This window comes from Mus musculus, chromosome 5 (genome assembly GCF_000001635.26).
Source record: "Mus musculus strain C57BL/6J chromosome 5, GRCm38.p6 C57BL/6J".
In the NCBI taxonomy this organism is placed as follows: Eukaryota; Metazoa; Chordata; class Mammalia; order Rodentia; family Muridae; genus Mus; species Mus musculus.
The window spans coordinates 20065066-20083328 of record NC_000071.6 but is presented as its reverse complement, the minus strand read 5'-3'; the positions used below and the strand labels follow the sequence as shown (position 1 = coordinate 20083328).

Here is an 18263-nt window from a genome sequence, read left to right as displayed (position 1 = left end):
CAGTTTGAAAGGCCTGTCAATGTGTGGGCGTGGCCATACACCTACTCTACAATGTGAGAAATTCTGTTGATAGGAACTCTACACTAGGATGCAGTCATGCCACTTCATCTCAGCCAATCAGACAGACTTGGGTAAACCTTTGCATCTGGAAAGACTGGACCAAAGACTCTGAGAGGGCGTGGCATATCTTTAGGAAGTCGGTGCTGCAATCTGTAGGAGGAAACTGAGCACAGTGACCAGTCTCTAGGATTGGCTGTGTGAGTACCTGTCAGGAGTCAGATAATTAACAACATTCTTCCATTGGCTAAAATTAGAAGGGGAATACATGAGAAAAAGTCAGGCTTTTTGTAAAAACAAAACAAACAAACAAACAAACACATCAACACACACACACACTACATAAAACAAAAACAGAAAACCATGGACTGTGTGGGGGAGCTGTGCTAAAAGCAAATCAAGAGAAGAATGTCCTTCTTACACTGTGGTTTTGGTGTATGTTTCACTGTTTGGATTGCCTTAACTAACCTTTTTCAGATCTAGTTCTGTGGGTTTCCTTTTGGTTCAGTGATGTACAGAACACCTGTGCAGTATCTTTCTGCGTAGATACACTGAGGTTAGGTGCATTTGGTGCCATGTGCTTGGCCCTCATTGGTTCATATCAGTTTCAGTTGCATGGTACATGGTTTTGTGAAAGTTCTGACTCCCTAGTGCCTGCAGATCCCCAGCACTGCATACTATTATACACTGCTGCCTACTACTGTATACAGATCAGCATATTTGAGCCATTCCTCTGACTCAGCTTGGTTCTCTTCAACTCCTCATAGTATAGTAACTTTCACTTTTGGATAAAATCCCTGTAGAGGATTGAAAACAGCTTTCTCCTGCCTTTTCTTTAATGCCTTTCTTATGTGGATCATGGGACACATAGCATTATGTCACCAGTCTCAGGGAAGAAATTTCTTTTGTTCAGCTACCACAGAACATAGAAAACATTCCTAAAGGATCTAATACCATACACAATACAGGTAGTAGTTTACTGGGATATATACTTGGGAGGCACACACTAAGGGTCTGTCTTTTACACAGTTAATGGGACTCATTCGTTCCCCTTTTATTTTGGCAGAGGTAAAGTTAAATCAACTTTCCTAACAAATCCATTCTCCTGGCATACACTGTTGCTTCTCTACGGCATCTCTAGCTAGCTTTGCGATGCAGTTACTTTGCCTACCTGGATGGCAGTGGTATCATCTGTATAATGGCTTCAAGTTTACAAGGTCTTGGGAAGACCATGTGAGTATTTCTCCCCTCTCTCACATATTCTTTATAATAGGAGCAGGACTATAGTAAACTCTACCAAGGGATTGGATAACTGACATTTACACCATTTATTAGTGTTTTCACTTAGTATCTTGAACTAAGTAATCTCCTTTGAACTTCCTGTTTTTATATACACCAATTCTTGGTATACTTATGTTGGTTTATGTAATAGAAGACTGTTTGCTGGGTATAAGGGTTAAAGGCCTGTTAGACACTGTATATTGTGCAACAAGAAATTTGTGGATTATACTTCTGATAGCACAGCAATAGTTTAATGGCATAAACTATTATGGACCTTGGAACCACCCTTATTCCTCACTTCGATCTGACTGGGAAGGTGGTGATGTGGAGTGATTTCTAGAGGCTGAGAGCAAGTTATTGCTAAAGTCAGAGTTGGCTGTGTGGACAGAAAGTCATTAGCACATTATGGTGCTGGTAGAGCTTCAAAGGGCACCTAGTTCAGTCACTTTGGAAGGTATACAACACAGATCCAGACAGTCTTGGGCTCTTGTTGTTTCCTAACCTTCTCCAAAACATTGGTTATAGGACGCTAACAATTTATGCTGGAAACAGAAATTCAGATGGTTTTATTTATTGCAGGGTTTTAACACACAATCCTTTTTATGGATTTTCAAGGAAGGATATAATAATATAATAAACTGTTTTATATTTTCCAAACTTGTTTGACCACTGAGTGTGTCCTCCCTCTAGAAGGATAGAATTTCATGTGTCTTACACTCCACTTGGCACATTTTAAGGAACACTGGTTTAAAATAATTTGAGGTCAGAACTGGAAGGAAATTACAGACCACAGAGACACAACTAGAAGAGCAAATACTTAATGGACAGCATACAAACAAAGAAAGGAAAGGCAGGGTGAAGTCAGGCTTGAAGTTGGTTGGAAACCTCAAGAGGAAGTGCTTCTTTTTATCTTGCACTTTGCATCCATGAAGGCTGGAAACAATTACAACTTTGCCAACTGACGCCTCGAGGGACGAACTTCGTTATTAAACATTTTTGAGCTTCCGGTTTGTCCTCTATGAAAATATTTGACATAATACTGTCATTGAAGAAATATGGTGAAAATTAGAGAAAGTGTATGTCAAGTAACCTCCAGGGTTGTTTTTGATGTTTTGATGGTATAATTATTACCAGCCTACCTTTTAGAGCAACTCTGCCAAAAGGGCTCTTAGTGCACGAATTGCGACCTTAGCAACTACTTACCAAGGCACTCTGTTTATTATTTCAACAGCCATGGCAACTGGAAATCATTTCCTTGCGTCAGGTCACAGCATTTTTTGATTATCCTTGTTAAGCTCTTTAAGGTCATTTAGTACATGTCTCGCCCTAACATGTCCAATTTATCAGTTGTTTAGATGTAGGGCATAGAATACTGGTGCAATTGTGGTATTCTGTGGGTGTGTGTCACCAACCATTCCATGACTTGATATGAGGTCTACTCCACAGACAGATTTCATGCCCAGGACTGTAAATCTGATCAAAATACCATGATTGAGATAACAGGCCCTAGAGAAAGCATACTGTTGTTTTTTTTTTTTTTTTTTTAGATAATTGATAATTCTGTCAAACGACCTCCTAAGTAAATATTCACATTTATATCTATAGACCTGCCAGACAAACCTCTTTTGTGGAGTTAGTAGTGGTTCATGCAAAGACTCATAACTATGTTGCCTACCTGCTTACTGCCCGTATTAGCAGCATTGAGTTCAGGGGTTATTAATAACAAGAAAGGAGAAGAGGACATAACATTGGGAAAGATGTGGAGCGAGATACAATGCAAGGCAGCGGAAGGAGGTGATGATAGAAGGATATGACTGAAATATATCACATGAATATGAGTAGATGTGAGTCCTAACTGTGAAGGAATCGTCTATATGAACCCCTCCCACTCAAAGTTTAGGGACCATCATTAAATGGAGGCAGAAATAACGTAAGAACTGGAGGACTAGGAGGAGTATTGGGAAATGCTGCCTTCTAGGCATAGCATGAGTGTTGTGTATGCTAACTCACAGCACTATGGTTACCATGAAGCTGTATAAAAGCAACAGGTCAAAATTGTTAAATTAATGTGGGATACTCCTGACCCCCACCTATAGCTGTAGGAGCTGTTGTCAGTTGGTAACTGTTGAGGGAGTGTCACCCTCCTTTAGGGATATGGACACCAGCAGGTAGATTGGCCATGTCCCCGTAGATGGCCTCATTCTCATTCACTGCATATGGTGTCAGCATTAAGTGTTTTCAGGGGCTATTAATGTTAATAATAAAAGAAGATGGAACACTGGGAGGGAAATGGAGTAGAGGACAATCAGGGGAGATACTGGTAGATGGATATGTCAAAATAGAATATGTAAATACATGCAATTTTCAATGAATAAAGAAAAATATTATTAGAAACAGGGCAACTCTGTTCATTAGAACTCTGAGGAGTTCTCTTGCTGTAGCACCAAGCTCATGGAAGTCTAATGCTAGCATCTGAACTTATAATTCCTAGGCCTAGCAATTCCTAGGTAGTAATAACATACTTGAACAGTGTCTATGGCTTCTTCTAAGCTCCAGACCAATGCCTTCGATTATTAACTACCATGACCTTTAATTGTCTGTCTTCTGCATTCGGAATATTACTATGACTTTTTAAAGCCAGTGTTGCAAATTAGGACAGCACTATTTGTCAGAAAACATGATGGACACTGGAAGAGCTTACTTGACATCAGAAAGTTCTCAAACTCCTCCTTCCAACAATTGCCTTCTTCTGAGTCATGGGTTTGGGTGTATTTTGCTCCTTCGAGTGCCAGCAGCTGGTAGGCTCGGAAGGGAACCGACAGGACAGAAGAATGGCAAACAAGAGTTGCGCAGACCGTGCCTTCTGCAGCAAGGACTGGCACCGCCCACCCTTTCTCAGGGAATCTGACTGCACAGCTGCCCCCAAACGTCTTGTCTTCATAATCTCAACTTCAGCTTCATGTCTTGTCACACTGAACACATCTTGTTACTTTGACAGTCTTGACAAATATCCTGATAATTTGAGGCAGTCATGATTCATTCATTTACTGTTGAAAATGTTTATACTTTCCTAATTGTTTTATTTTTTCCTAAATAAAATCCCATGGCTTTGGATGCATTTTTCATTAACACAATTATCTAAAATTTAAGCAAAACATAAAAAGTAAAGTCACTGAGTAATCAGGAACATGGCAAATAGTATAAAGAATACATTGAATAATTAATAGTCCTTGAGTTCAATTATATAAGAACTTAGTCGAACATGAGAAAAATAAAAGGGGGTTCTCAAATTCTGTAAGATATAATTAAAACAGGCATGATTTTTAGGGTGTCCAAGGCACACACAAGAGTAATCACCAAGTGAACACAATTTTAAATTGGAGACTAAAATAGGAAAAAAAATAATAAAAGTACACTGTTTTTGCTCTGTTAGTATAAAATACTCCCATCCTCAGCTATAACTTTTAATTCATCACACCAACCTCCTAGTTATTCCTAAAACTACCTGCCGAGGAGACTCATCTCAATATTTTTGAACCACTAAGGCTATAATATGCTCTGTTAGAATGTAAAGAAACTTGGGATAAAATACTAATTAAAAAGGCTACTTCAATTTATACAAACTTCAGGCAAAGAAGGTAACTATGTGAGGTCTGTTTGTTGTGGGAGAAGATTCCGGTATGTTGCCATGGAGTTTAAGTAGCACACAATGCTGTACTAAATTCATGAGCAAAAAATACACTAAACAATGTGACATCAGATTGAACCAGGTATCTCAATAGGCATGCCTGTTTCCTCAAAGAAACTGTCTACCTTTTTTTTTTTTTTTTACTTTTTATCTTGCTTTATTCTTAACAGCGTTTCTCTGTTCTAATTCTTTTATGGTTCCAGGGAGAATTACATTTCAAATTCTATAATTTACAGGAGAATTGGAGTCTTGTAAAAATTTAGAGTACTCTGTTCAAAGGCAATTTTTATTATCAACCTAGGCTGTGATACAGCCAAAGAAATTGTTTAGAGGTTCATTAAAAGAGCCCCTTTTTAATATGACCACTTTCTCTTGACACAATATAGCATGATCTTATTTAATATGACCACATTACTACAATTAACTGTATGTGTGTTAAATGACTCGAAGTGCTATATTTAGGGTATTGAACAAGCACGAAATATACATGAACTTCATCAGTTTTCATTTTCCATTTACTGTCTCCCTTTAAAACAAAGAAATAATTTCTGTTAAATTTCTCACTTTTGCCTCATGGGAACATATTTCTACTATTTTCACTATTATTCTCTATTAAATTTATGGGGAAAATATTGAAATGTAAGATCTATAACAAGCAGTAGACTAACCGGGGTATGACTTGCAGAACAATGCAGCATGAGAAGACCCCTGGATGTGATGTATTATACAGCACACAATCGCACAGGACTATATTCTCAAGAAAGCAACAGATAACAAAAGCAAGAATAAAGAAATATTAAGCCAGTGAAATTGTGATAGATACAAAACATTAGAAAGTGCAATAGAAAGGAAAGTTCCTAAAAGGCGAGAGTCAATGTATAAGAGGTGTACATATTTTTAGAAACTTAAAAAGTATTGAGTTGGTGAGGCTGAGGAGCTGTCTCTGCAGTACCTGCTCCTTTCTGGAGGGCACAAGCAGCAGCCACACCAGGCAGCTCACAGTAGCCTGCAACACCAGTTACAAGGGATTCAATGCTTGTGGCTGGCACACACACACACACACACACAGGCACACAAACATAAAAACACCCAAACACACACATACACATAAACATAAACACACATAAATACATATAAACACATGCTCAAACATACACAAAGACACATAAACACACACAAACACACAGAAACACAAATACACATACAAACAGATATATATATATATATATATATATATATATATATATACATAAACACATATATACACACAAACATATACACAAACATGAATAAACATAAGCACAAATACACATAAACACATGCACAAACACATAAACGCAAACATACTGAAAAACACATACACTTGCACAAACAAACACACACAAACACACACTCACAAACACAGTTATACACACACACACACACACACATATAAAAATACACATATACAAACACATAATACACACACAAACACATATACACACATGCACAAACACACTCACACAGTTATACACACATAAATATATATACACACAAACAAATACACACAAACACACACATACACACACAAACACATATACATACAAACACATATACACACAAACTCATACATACACAAACACACACCTCATACACACACAAACACATATACATATAGACACATATACACACACCAACACACATACACACAAAGTAGGTCTAAAACAAGTATATTGCAATGAAGGTTACTGTGAAGACAGGCTCATGACCATAAATGAATGATGTATTCCTGAATAGACATGTTTCCCTGACTTGCTGAACATATTTTGCCTCTAAGGTGGTGCTTGGAACATACTGCACATGTGACTTTGTCTAGAAATATACCAAGATAGATAGGTATTATTTACTTTCCAGCTAAAAACAGAGGCACTGAGGAAAATGAACTGCATCTCTCATTCCCAGGATCCCCAGGGGACAGCAAGTATTGCAAAGAGTGAAAACAAAACAAAACAAAACAAATCAAGAGGCAGAGGCAGATATTTGCACCCAACCAATGGACAGAAACAGCTGACCCCTGTTGTTGAATTTGGGAAAGACTGAAAGAAGCTGAGGAGGAGGGCGACCCTATAGGAGAACCAGCAATCTCAATTAATCTGGACCCCTGAGATCTCTCAAACACTGGACCACCAAACAGACAACATACACTAACTGATATGAGGCCCCCAACACACACACAGCAGAGGACTCCTGGGTCTGTGTTCATTCAGCAATGATACACCTAACCCTCAAGAGACTGGAGGCCCCAGGGAGTTTAGAGATCAGGTGGGGTGGGGGTGGGATGGTGGGACATCCACATGGAGAAAGGGGGTGGAGAGGAGGTATGGGATGTGGAACAGTAGGAGCGTGGATGGGGCTGGGGGTGGGGAGATAAAATATGGAGTGTAAAATAAATAAATAAATTTTTCAAAAAATCAAGAAACTATTGTGCTCAGACTTAAAACAAAATGGAACTGGTGAATTTTCCTTTTATCAATATATTTACTTTTTAAAATTTTTTATTAGATATTTTCTTCATTTACATTTCAAATGCTATTCCAAAAGTCCCCCATACCCTCCCCCCCCCCCCACTCACCCACTCCCACTTCTTGGTCCTGGCATTTCCCTGTACTGGGGCATATAAAGTTTGCTAGACCAAGGGTCCTCTCTTCCCAATGATGGCCAACGAGGCCATCTTCTGCTACACAGTTGAGTCATTTACCAGTAATTTGATGGAGCCATTCTAAATCTAACACATTAATCACTTGTTTTTTCAAACATTCCACACAGAATTTGTCACTAAAATTATGACAGACATCAGCAGGATAAAAGAACATGTAGTTCTCAGTTCACTATAATTGGTGACTAGTTATTTTCCCTAATTATATTTGTACATGCTTAGAATGTTTTGAACATGTGAAAACACCATATTTATTTGCATTTGTAAATTAATTACTTAAATAATTTAATAATATAGCAATTTGAATATGTTTGAATATATAATGTAAATCTTTCCTACACAGGAAAAAGTTAAAATAGTTTGTCAGGAGAGGCTTCCCAGTAGCCTCGCACTTTCCATTAATGGAGTCATTTTATTTATTTATTTATTTATTTATTTATTTATTTATTTATTTATAACATCACAGTTGTAGCCCCTGCTTCTAGGCCCCCTTCACAGAGTTCCTCCTCTATGGCCCCTCTCCTCTGATAAGGGGAGCGGCCCCCTCTGGGTACCAACTTACCCTGGCCCATCAAGTCAGTGCAAGATTGTTCGTTTCCTCTCTTACTAGGCCAGACAAGGCAGCTCAGCTAGGGGAATAGGATCCACAGGCTGGCAAAAGAGTCAGGGACAGCACCTGCTCCAGGTTTTGCGGGGGGGGGGGGACCTACTTGAAGACCAGGTTTGCACATCTGCTACATATGTGTGCAGAGGTCTAGGTCCAACCCATAAATGCTCTTTAGTTGGTGGTTCAGACTCAGGAAGCCCCAAGAGTCCAGACTAGCTGACTCTGTTCGTCTTCTTATGGAGTCCCTATTCACTTTGGATTCCTCACTCCTTTCCCCCAAATCGTCTAAGACTCCCCAAGCTCCATGTAAATTTGCCCTTCCTATAAGAAGTGCAGGGACAAAGGTGACTATGAAACTGGAAAAATGGCCAGCCAATGACTGGACCAACTTGAGACTCATCCCATGGGCAAGAACCAATCCCTGACAGTATTAATGATACTCTCTTGAGCTTACAAACAGGAGCCTAGTATAACTGTCCTTTGAGAGGAGAGGCCCCACCAAGCAGCAGATTGAAACAGATGCACAGACCCACAGCCAAACATTGGACTAAGCTTGTACATTTTAATCTTTGAAGAAAACTCTTCTCAAGTATTACCTTTCTACATACAATCTATCCTTCTCTGGACAACTGAGTGTCACGTTAGGAGAATCAATGCTGTGCTGTGCTGTCCTCTGGCAGGTGGAGATGTGGTCCCATGGCAACCGTGGCCCTGGAGGGCACACATTCTGCCTTTCATCTTACACACTTTGTGATTTCACCCTTCTCCTTCTCACTGTCAGGCGTACAGCGTGCCTCCAGCATAGATCAAGGCAATCTTCTCCTCACACATATACTAATTCACAATCTCTCATGAATATAAGTATATTAATAAACACAGTAAAAGAAAATCACACGAAAGAGATGGAAGAGAAAGCAGGTGCAGTTTGAGACAAGGCAGTTGCTGGGAGTCGCATAGGTTGAAGACTTGATTCTTGGTTTGGTGCCTTAAAATGAGTAAAGAGGCCGTGTGGATTTGGAAGTGGAGCACTGCAGGAAGCTGAAATGGCAAGCCTAAGAGTCCAGGTGCGAAGCAATGTGCGCGGTTAGAGAAACAGGGCGAAGGTTCCGCAGCTGAGGAGGAGCACAGTCTAAGCCACACCTCCCGTTTGTAACAAGGAGCCACTTGGTGGGGACTGTGCTTCCTTGATTCCTGACATTTCACATTTGTAGAGAATTAACAATTCTCTTATATGGAAACAATTTTTTTTCACTTTTTATATACTTATGCATCTTTGTGTGCCCACTCATCTGTCGTGAGCTATGTACATGCAGGCGTCTGTCAGAGGAATCTGAAATGCTGGTCTGGAGTGAGAGATGGCTGTGAGCCCCTTGATGCAGATGCTGGGAACTGAACCTGGCTTCTCAGCTGGATCACCAATGCTCTTAACCACTGAGCTGTCTGTCCATATCCTTACAGACTTATTGGTTGATTTAATTGTTCTTCTTTTCATCTAATTGCTGTGTATATACATAATATACATCGAAGTATAGAAACAACTACAAATATATAAATTAAAATTATGAAATATGTATTATGAATGTTCTTATTCATTTTTGTCCACTTAAGGAAACAATTCAGAGGATTTGGAAATAGTGATCAATCAGCAGAGGCAAATGGATTCTCTTTGTCAACACAGTGGAGAAAACAGCTATAACATTTATAAATGAGCTATTATATGGTGAAGAGCTGGCAGGCTCAACATATCTCATACTCTGTTAGTGGTGGCAAGGGCTTGCCAAAGCAGCCAGGACATTTTAAATTCCGGCAAGGAAGAATTTTCATACGCTGTGAATCTTCTACAACAACATGTTTTCAATACAGGCAGCAGGAGATTCTGAAGTTCTTTTCAAAATGAAACCACTCTGTCTGCCTGTCTGTCTGCTCTGCAACATAACAAACAAGAAACAGTAAAGCCTCAGACTGCGTTTCTGTGCACAGTCTGAATTAAAGTTTCAGTTAACAAAATCGTTTATTAAAAAAAAAACCCTACATCTATTAAAACGTTTCTGAAAATTGAATTTAATAGTCTCTTCAAATAATGTATTTTCTTAGGTAATAAAAACCAGTGGACTGATCTTCCCTTTAATTTTTAAGATATTTGCCACCATGAAAGAAAGAGGTCAACTAGTTTCTAATATCCTCTGTTCTTGAGATCAGCAGTATGGAAGACATAAAGAAAGAGTGCCTCGGGAGCTTGTCTTTGCCAGAGATGAAGTTCAGATGTAAAAATTCCTTTTGTAGATTTGTAGGCTAACACTGTCAAATGGGTGGTGTGTGGAGTAAGTCTCTGAAAAAATTACTGACAGAAAAGGGATAGTTGAACATCTCTGAGAATGACAAAATGAAACGTTTGCTTGGGGAATGTCTGTGTCGAACCCCAGAGATGCTCGGCATGATTTGGAAGAGGTCATTTCAGACAAAATTGTTGTCATGTAAAAGATTACTGTCATCAATTTGACCAAGGCTCATGGGAGACATTTCTCATAAAATGAGAAAACTTAGTCTCTTTGAAAGTTAGATTCAGTGAAAATAAAGTAATATATATTCATGGCTACAAATGTATAAATTTAAATTATGACATACCTAATTTATTAAGAAAGTTTGATCCATTTTTGTTCATGTAGAGAAACAATTTGGAGGGCTTGAAAACAGTGGTCCAGTCAGAAGAGGCAAATAGGTTCTGTTTGTCAACATGGTGGGAGAAAAAAAATTTAAACACTCTCTCTCCCTCTGTATGTATGTATGTATGTATGTATGTATGTATGTATGTATGTTTGTAAGTAAGTATGTATATTCAATAGGATAACTTTTTTCTATGTGATTTCCAAATTGTTTCAGACTAAAAATGGGAAAGGGGTATATGTGAGTTGAAAATTGCCATGATTTATAATATGAGCTTGAAGAAAATGAATTAAACCATAAACTTCATTGTTTATAAATCATAGGTTTCACCTAATATTATTATAGATTTTGAGGCAGTTAAAGAAATGAGTTCCATGATGGATCACCTTGGGACTGTTAACAATGTATTCCCCAAAGGCTGCATCTGTTTATTTCTGCTGCAGCTAAAAGTCATGAGGACCTAGTCATAAACTGATTGATGTGAGCATTCGGGTGACGTAAAAAGACTAATTTCACTTCCCTCACCTTCAATAATTTACTTAAATATTTATTAAGTTCCTACAATGATAATGAACCAGTCAATTATTTCTTGAGTCACTTCCTTTTGTTAATTTTAGTGAGACACGTGTTTAGAAATGCACAGTACATATTTTAAGAACCCTGGGCTTACAATCGGTCACGACATAAAAGAGAATTTTGTTGAATTTTTTTTTTTCTGCACAACAATACTGCCTATTCTGTTGTTTAGGAAGAACATGTGCATACGATGGATGGACTCTTTCGACAGTGTTGAATACAATCCCTTTCCCCTCCCCAATAGCAACTTTGAACTAACAAACAAACTAACTAACTAACTAACTAACTAACTAACTAAACAAACAGCTGGCACTGTAAGATCCCTAAAGGAGACAAAGAGTTCACTAAATGTTTCTTCCCCTACTACTTAAAATAAGTTAGCTTTGTGCATAGAGGTTCAGTGTTCCTTAAATATATGCTCAAATTTGAAAATAGAATCATTCACAAAAGGTATAGTGTCCAAAAAATGAAAAATTAAAAAAAATCCTTCTAGAGATGAACATATAAGCTTGGACAGCAAACTCCAAAAACTACTCCTGTGATCAGGGTTATTATGAATATTCTAGAGTTGTTCTCTTGTATCAGGTCACAAGATAAAAAAGGAAAAGGAAAGTTTTACTTCATGTTGGCCTCCTGGAATGACAAAATCCTTAGCACCAATTTAAATGTTGAGAAGGAAATCCCATTTACGTATCAGTGGATTGAAGCTCTGACAGGAAGAAGAAACAGCATTTCTTAGGATTATCTACAGTGTCTGTGTTGATTATCTTTGGCTATTTTCATTACCCAACGCTATCTTGATTGAGATTAGAGGCTAAGATTTTCAATAGCAAACTCCAAGGTCAAACTTTAAAAAAAAAAATGAGATTTTGATTTTAGACAGCAGAATTAAACATATTTGAATAATATTTATTCATTCATTTCATAAAAAGTTTCTATTTAGTATTTAATAATAATCCTATAGGATTCAGAAAGAATAGCTCTTATTACTGTAAATAAATAAGGAATTTCAATTACAAAGTTCTATTATTAAATTACTTATAATATTTTGTACGTTGTTTAGACTAAACTGAAATTTACATGAAGGTTTAATTCCATGACTAGATAGAACTACAGAGTTAGGGTAGGGTGAATAATGTATCTGTACTTGATTTGGGCCAATATGCCAATAATCTGCTGTGCTCTATTTGAACCTCTTAAAATTGGAATAGTGTATTAATTAATTTTTCTATTGCTTTAACAAAATACCATGCATTGGTAATTCAAACTACCACAGGTAGTTTTGCAATTGGGCTAATGTCCATTTAAAGGAAATCTTTAATTTTATGAGCAGTAACTACTTCTATATATTTAAAATTGTCTTGTTGTACTTGAAAAATCAAAACCAAAAATATAATAATAGTTGATGCAATGGAAAGAGTTCTCTGGAAAGGACAAGACCATGTCAGTCTAGGCAAAACTCGGGAGCGTGAATGCTAACGTGACTTTCAGAATTCTGGCTGAGGCAGGTAACTGGTGTGACTGAAGAGTGGGATTATGAATATAATATCCCAGACAACTGGAAGAAGACGACAATGAAGCAAGAGTTCAGAATTCTGGGTAGCCCAGCATTTGGTCAGTTTCCAGAGGCTGGGCTTCTACAGATGAATGGTTGGAACTGGAAAGTATTATACTGAGAGAGTGTAGACCCAGAAAACAAATGTCATAAGCTTTCTTTCATCTGTGGATCCTAGCTCCAAATCTTTAGATGTGAATGTATAACCTGGAGTAATTAGGAAAGTAAAAAGGTCTCTCTATGGAGAGGGGGGATTGGATAGTGGACATTAAGACATGGGAGCTGTTGAAGTCAGAAATGGGAAAGCAAAGATGAGGAAACCTTACTGTGAAAGAGGGAAGGGGAAATAACACAAAACATATTTGAAAAAGCAATTAGGAAACATTATTATATATAGCCAACTTTTAAGTAAACATTGTCACCCATATGGGTGTCTCTTCCAATAATGTTTTCCCCATGAACTATAAACTAGCTATCAAACAAACAACAAAAGAAAACCTCCCTTCACATTGCTGATCAGGGAAGAGTTCCCAAAAAAATAGAGGCTAGTTCTGTAGCTTCCATTTGTCTCCTGTAAAGTATGCTGAGCGTGTTAAACTTACACAATAAATTCATACCTACTTACAAGCAAATTTAATATCAAGAGAGTGATCTGCATTCATCCAGACTGTTCTCTGGCTCTTGTTCCATAGGAAGCCCATACCTTCAATTCTTGTTTTCCAAACATTTTTCCTAATATTACAAGGCTCATGACTGGACTTCCTTCCATTAATCAATATTGTATTGTAAACCATTTATTGGCACAATAAATCAAATTAATCATGAACCTGACTCAATGGGAAAGGTAAGAACTGTATCATCCAAGCATTGGAAAAGGCCCCTTCACTAACACAGCATAGCCATCCTTCCTCGAGTCTCCCTGGCCCCTCCCCTCAGGGCCTGTAAGCAGCAGCTCTGTGATGAGCATTCAGGCCAGCATGGATAGAGAAAGAACGAAGGCCTTCAGAATCAATCAGAATTCTGCTGAGGGGCATATGCAATAGCTGCAGATAACCACAGCACATTAAGACCCTCCTTTTAGGCTTTGTCAAGTAACAGAATTGTTCTCCGGAGCAAGATCTTTGTCCAGTTTTCCAGATGCAGAGCTGTAATTTAGGAGAGTCTTTTTGATGTCTGATCAATAAAATAACAGACAAATTCCTTTTTGGTTACATCTATCCACTTAGATTAAATTAGAATTAACAATGAAGTAAATTAGTGTGTCTCTGAAAGCTGCCTAAATTACTACACCTTTTTCTTACACAGTTTTACAAGTGGGCATTTCTGATTATAGAATCAAGTGGCAGGAGGAAAGATGCACAGAAACAATTGGATTCCCATTTCTCAGCAATGAGCAGCTAGACCAGGCAGTATATAAAGGATCTCTTTTATCTTTGCTAATAAAAGGGAAAGCAGCTCTTATTGTTCAGGACAAGCGATGCAGCATATTGCCTAAGCTACAAGACCACCCACCCTTTCTCCAGCTCATGAGCAGCCAGGCTATGTAGGCTTGCAGACTCAATTTTTAGGAGTAGCTCTCATTGTTAAGGATCCCACATAGTAAACAGAAAAGTCTATGATCTTAGTGCTAAGAACAGCTCAGTATTTTCTTTAGTGCACTCACAGACTACTGAAGATGGCTTTTTCCAGTTTGCCTAATGGCTCTACAGAACTGAGAAGACAGGAGAAAGCATAGCAAGGTGGAGAGGCAACAACAGCCCAGAAAATGCAAAGGGGATGAAACGGGATCTGGAAAAATGGGGCTCTCGTTAAAGAAACCTTAAAACCGTATGAAAGATTGCTACTGCAAGAGTTTAAATTAGAAAGTGTCTAGAGTTTTTCATGCCCAGTTGAATAACTCAGGGGATTCCCCCTGAACCTTCTGAGAGCATCTCAGACCATGCCTTTCTTGACCAGCATCAGTGAGTAGAGGCTCTAGCATAGACCAGGAAGGAATGCATCTGAAAATGAACTTTACCTTCTGCTTAGCTGGAGTCATAGGACAAACTAAAAACAAAATCCCAAGGTGTGAGAAGGTTCTCGAGGTTTCTATCCAGGTAGTTATGACATCCAGCAAAAGAGATTTGAATTTATTTATGAAAGCAAGCAATGACACAGATACCCACGACAAAGTCCTACATGAAAACCTGGCTTACTGCTTAGTACTCAGTTCTACATACATCGGAGTCTCTGGAATGGCTAACAAGTTGTACCAAACCTTCAAACGATACCTAAGAAAGTCAGGAGTGGTCACCCTTCCTCAAAGCTCTGTTATACTGGAACAGTTTCAGTATATTTTTCTTAAGATTTACTTGGGACCTAAAACATAATCTGAAGTTGATTTTAAGACAGTGATGTAAAAATTCATGGCATATCACATATTTGATCACAAGAACAACAGAAATTTAACATGAACATATGGTCTGCTAAACACTTCTATACAATCAGGTGAAATATATATTTCATTATCAAAAAGCCCTATTATACATCACACTCTTGAAAGGATCCTTATGATCCTGGTCCTTCACTATATAAAAGTGATACTTAAATAAGGTTTTTAAGTACAATATGTTATGTAGTGAGCTGGCCTAATGCTGCTTGTATTCTAATGCTAATCAGGGGCCCCTAAGACTAGTTGCCCCAGAGAAGAGAATATCTATACATAAGATAACGAATGACCCTGCTCCCCCAGTTATTTCTAACTGGAAAATAAACATGCTGATGGCAGACAATAGGTGGGCAGAAGAGACATAGGTGGGGTTGAGGTTTTGGGGGCATTGGGTCAAAGGAACAGGAGAAAAAAAGAAAGTACAGGAAAAGAGGAAGGAGAAACCATTGTGGGTTAAGGGTCACAAGAGTGTGGCCCTGAGGGCTGGAGCTAAGAGCAACCCAGATAGAACATAGTAAGTAGCAAGTAATACCTCAGGATTATCGATAGGAAAATAGATTCTACCAGCATCGAGGATAGGCAGCTGTCCAGGTCCTGTGTTGTTTAAGGCTTATTGTAACTATAAGGGCTGTGAGTGCGGCTGTCATTTGTAAACTAGCTGGTTTAAGGCAGGGTAGAAGACCCAGGCTGGGATTTTAAGTAATTTTTACAACATTACTATTAGAATGTGTACAAACTAATATTATTATTACACAGACCAAAGAAAATTAGTCTATAATTCATTATTTATTTCCTCTGACTTACTTTATATAAATGTTATCTACTATGTAAAGAATTTTACATCAGAGATTTGAAAAAAACTTTACATTATTAAAATATCTTCTTTATTTAAAAATGCTTTTAAGTCAATCTTTATTATCTGTTTATGATGACTAATGCATAGAACCATTTTCTAGATATTATCATCTTTTGCCTTAAATGCAGCAATAAGTGACTTTCTCTAGTGCTTTTAGGCAGAATTTTTAGCCTAAATTGTCTTAAGAATGCTAAATAATTGAAGAGATTTTAATGCCTCTAACAGCCTCACAATAGTGAGATATGAACATCTGTATGTCACAGCATACTGCAATAAGCAAGTAGAAGAAGTAGATGGCCAAACTGAATACATAGCAACTGGCCTTGTTAGTGAGGATTGAGAAAACTGATGTAGGATGGGCTAAGCAGTCACGCATGGACTACAAGTTTTACTGTTATTGTTGAGCAATATTAGCTGAAACACAGTGAGACAAACTTCATCTCCAGACTGAATAAGAATGTATGTAAATATACTTTGAACAAGTAACAGTGAAGAATGAAAGATATTTACACTGTTATGTTAGTTTAAACTATTCTTGTACTGTGTCTGATATATACTTTCATTACACACACGCTTGATGCATGTAAATATACATGCCCAATTATGACCATACCAACATACTGTTTACACCTGTTTTTCAAAGATGCCACTTCCATTTATTTAGATAAGCTTCTTAAGTTTCATCAATATGTCTTATGCACAGAAGGAATGTACAGAGTCAAGTTTGTTACTGAGGATATTATGGCTCATTTTTTCAGTGTCCTTTGCAGTGAGAAATCCTTCTAGAATTCAATATTTGGGTTTTAGTCTTTGCTCATATTTGACCCAGGCACACAAGGAGACTGGCTACTCACTAAAATTTGGAATTCCCCAGCACGAAGTATCTCCTATCTTATGATCTTGTATGAGATGTAAGTGAGAGTCTGTGCAGTACAGCAACATGAGAACCCAAAATAGTGATGGACAGGAACTCCTCTCTGCCCTCTCTAGGATACCACCAAGACACAGCCGAGTTCCAAAGTAACAGCATGCTTATCCACTGAGTTAGTTCATGCATATTTAGATCTCTGAGCGATTTAAGAGTAGAATTAGTTCAGATACATCTTAACATGTTTCTGACTTATTTTAACAAAGCCCTCAGGCCCAGATCAGCAGGATATTCTGATCCATTCTCCCAATGTTCTGCTGTCAGGAGAATAAAGGAAGTTATGTGACGCAGTAAGTACAAAATTGTACTGAAACGTGCTTACCTTCATAGGTCCCGCTTTCTAGGAGAGCACCACTTTTCTCCAATTCCATAAACTCCTCAACGGTTATGAAAATGTAGTCCACTCCAGGGACCTCACCCTCCTTATGTGGCCTTGTGGTGCCTAAATTAAACAAAAAATTAAAACAAAAGACATAGTCTAAGTGTCATGTTGCTGAACTTTAGAAATACCACCATGCCTTTGAATAGTCACTAACATGTGTTTGTACACCCTAGGGCGCTGGCAGTTTCCATGTGCCCTTCTGTTTGTTTGGCAATAGGAAAAAGAAAACAGTGCAAAAAATTTGAGTAAATGGACAAAGCATTTTTCTCATTAAGCTTACATAGAGTTCATTGCCATGGAATGTGGCTGAATAGATTTGTTCAATGCAGACCATTGTGCCCCTATAAAAGAGGTGGGTTGAGGGGTGGGGCAGGAGTCTCCATGCTCAGGAATTTTCACCCTTCACTCCTGTGAATGGACTCCTATTGTTCTACAGGCCACTGTCCTGTGACATAAAAGTATATTGGAAAGTAGAAATTTAAGCTAATGTCAGATAATCTTGGTATTCTTCTGGCATGCTCCCTTTGCAGAGAGAGAGTGTGTGTG

At 38.1% G+C, this 18263-nt stretch overlaps 1 protein-coding gene across 14 annotated transcripts in view, besides 1 other annotated feature; it reads right to left on the bottom strand.

The window, feature by feature from the left end:
- The window catches only part of Magi2 (membrane associated guanylate kinase, WW and PDZ domain containing 2), a 1485406-nt gene that overhangs the window by 621464 nt on the left and 845679 nt on the right, over nucleotides 1-18263 (bottom strand). For all 14 annotated transcript variants that reach the window (XM_006535743.4, XM_006535748.4, XM_006535745.4 and 11 more), the window contains one exon: nucleotides 17658-17777. In XM_006535743.4, coding sequence (XP_006535806.1) covers nucleotides 17658-17777 — 120 coding nt within the window. The remainder of the gene's footprint in view (nucleotides 1-17657; nucleotides 17778-18263) is intronic.
- Nucleotides 541-4197: an enhancer, noted in NCBI's record as "VISTA enhancer mm43". NCBI's record gives its function as "enhancer in: branchial arch[9/11] | facial mesenchyme[8/11]" and the evidence as "EXISTENCE:transgenic organism evidence [ECO:0001131][PMID:17130149]".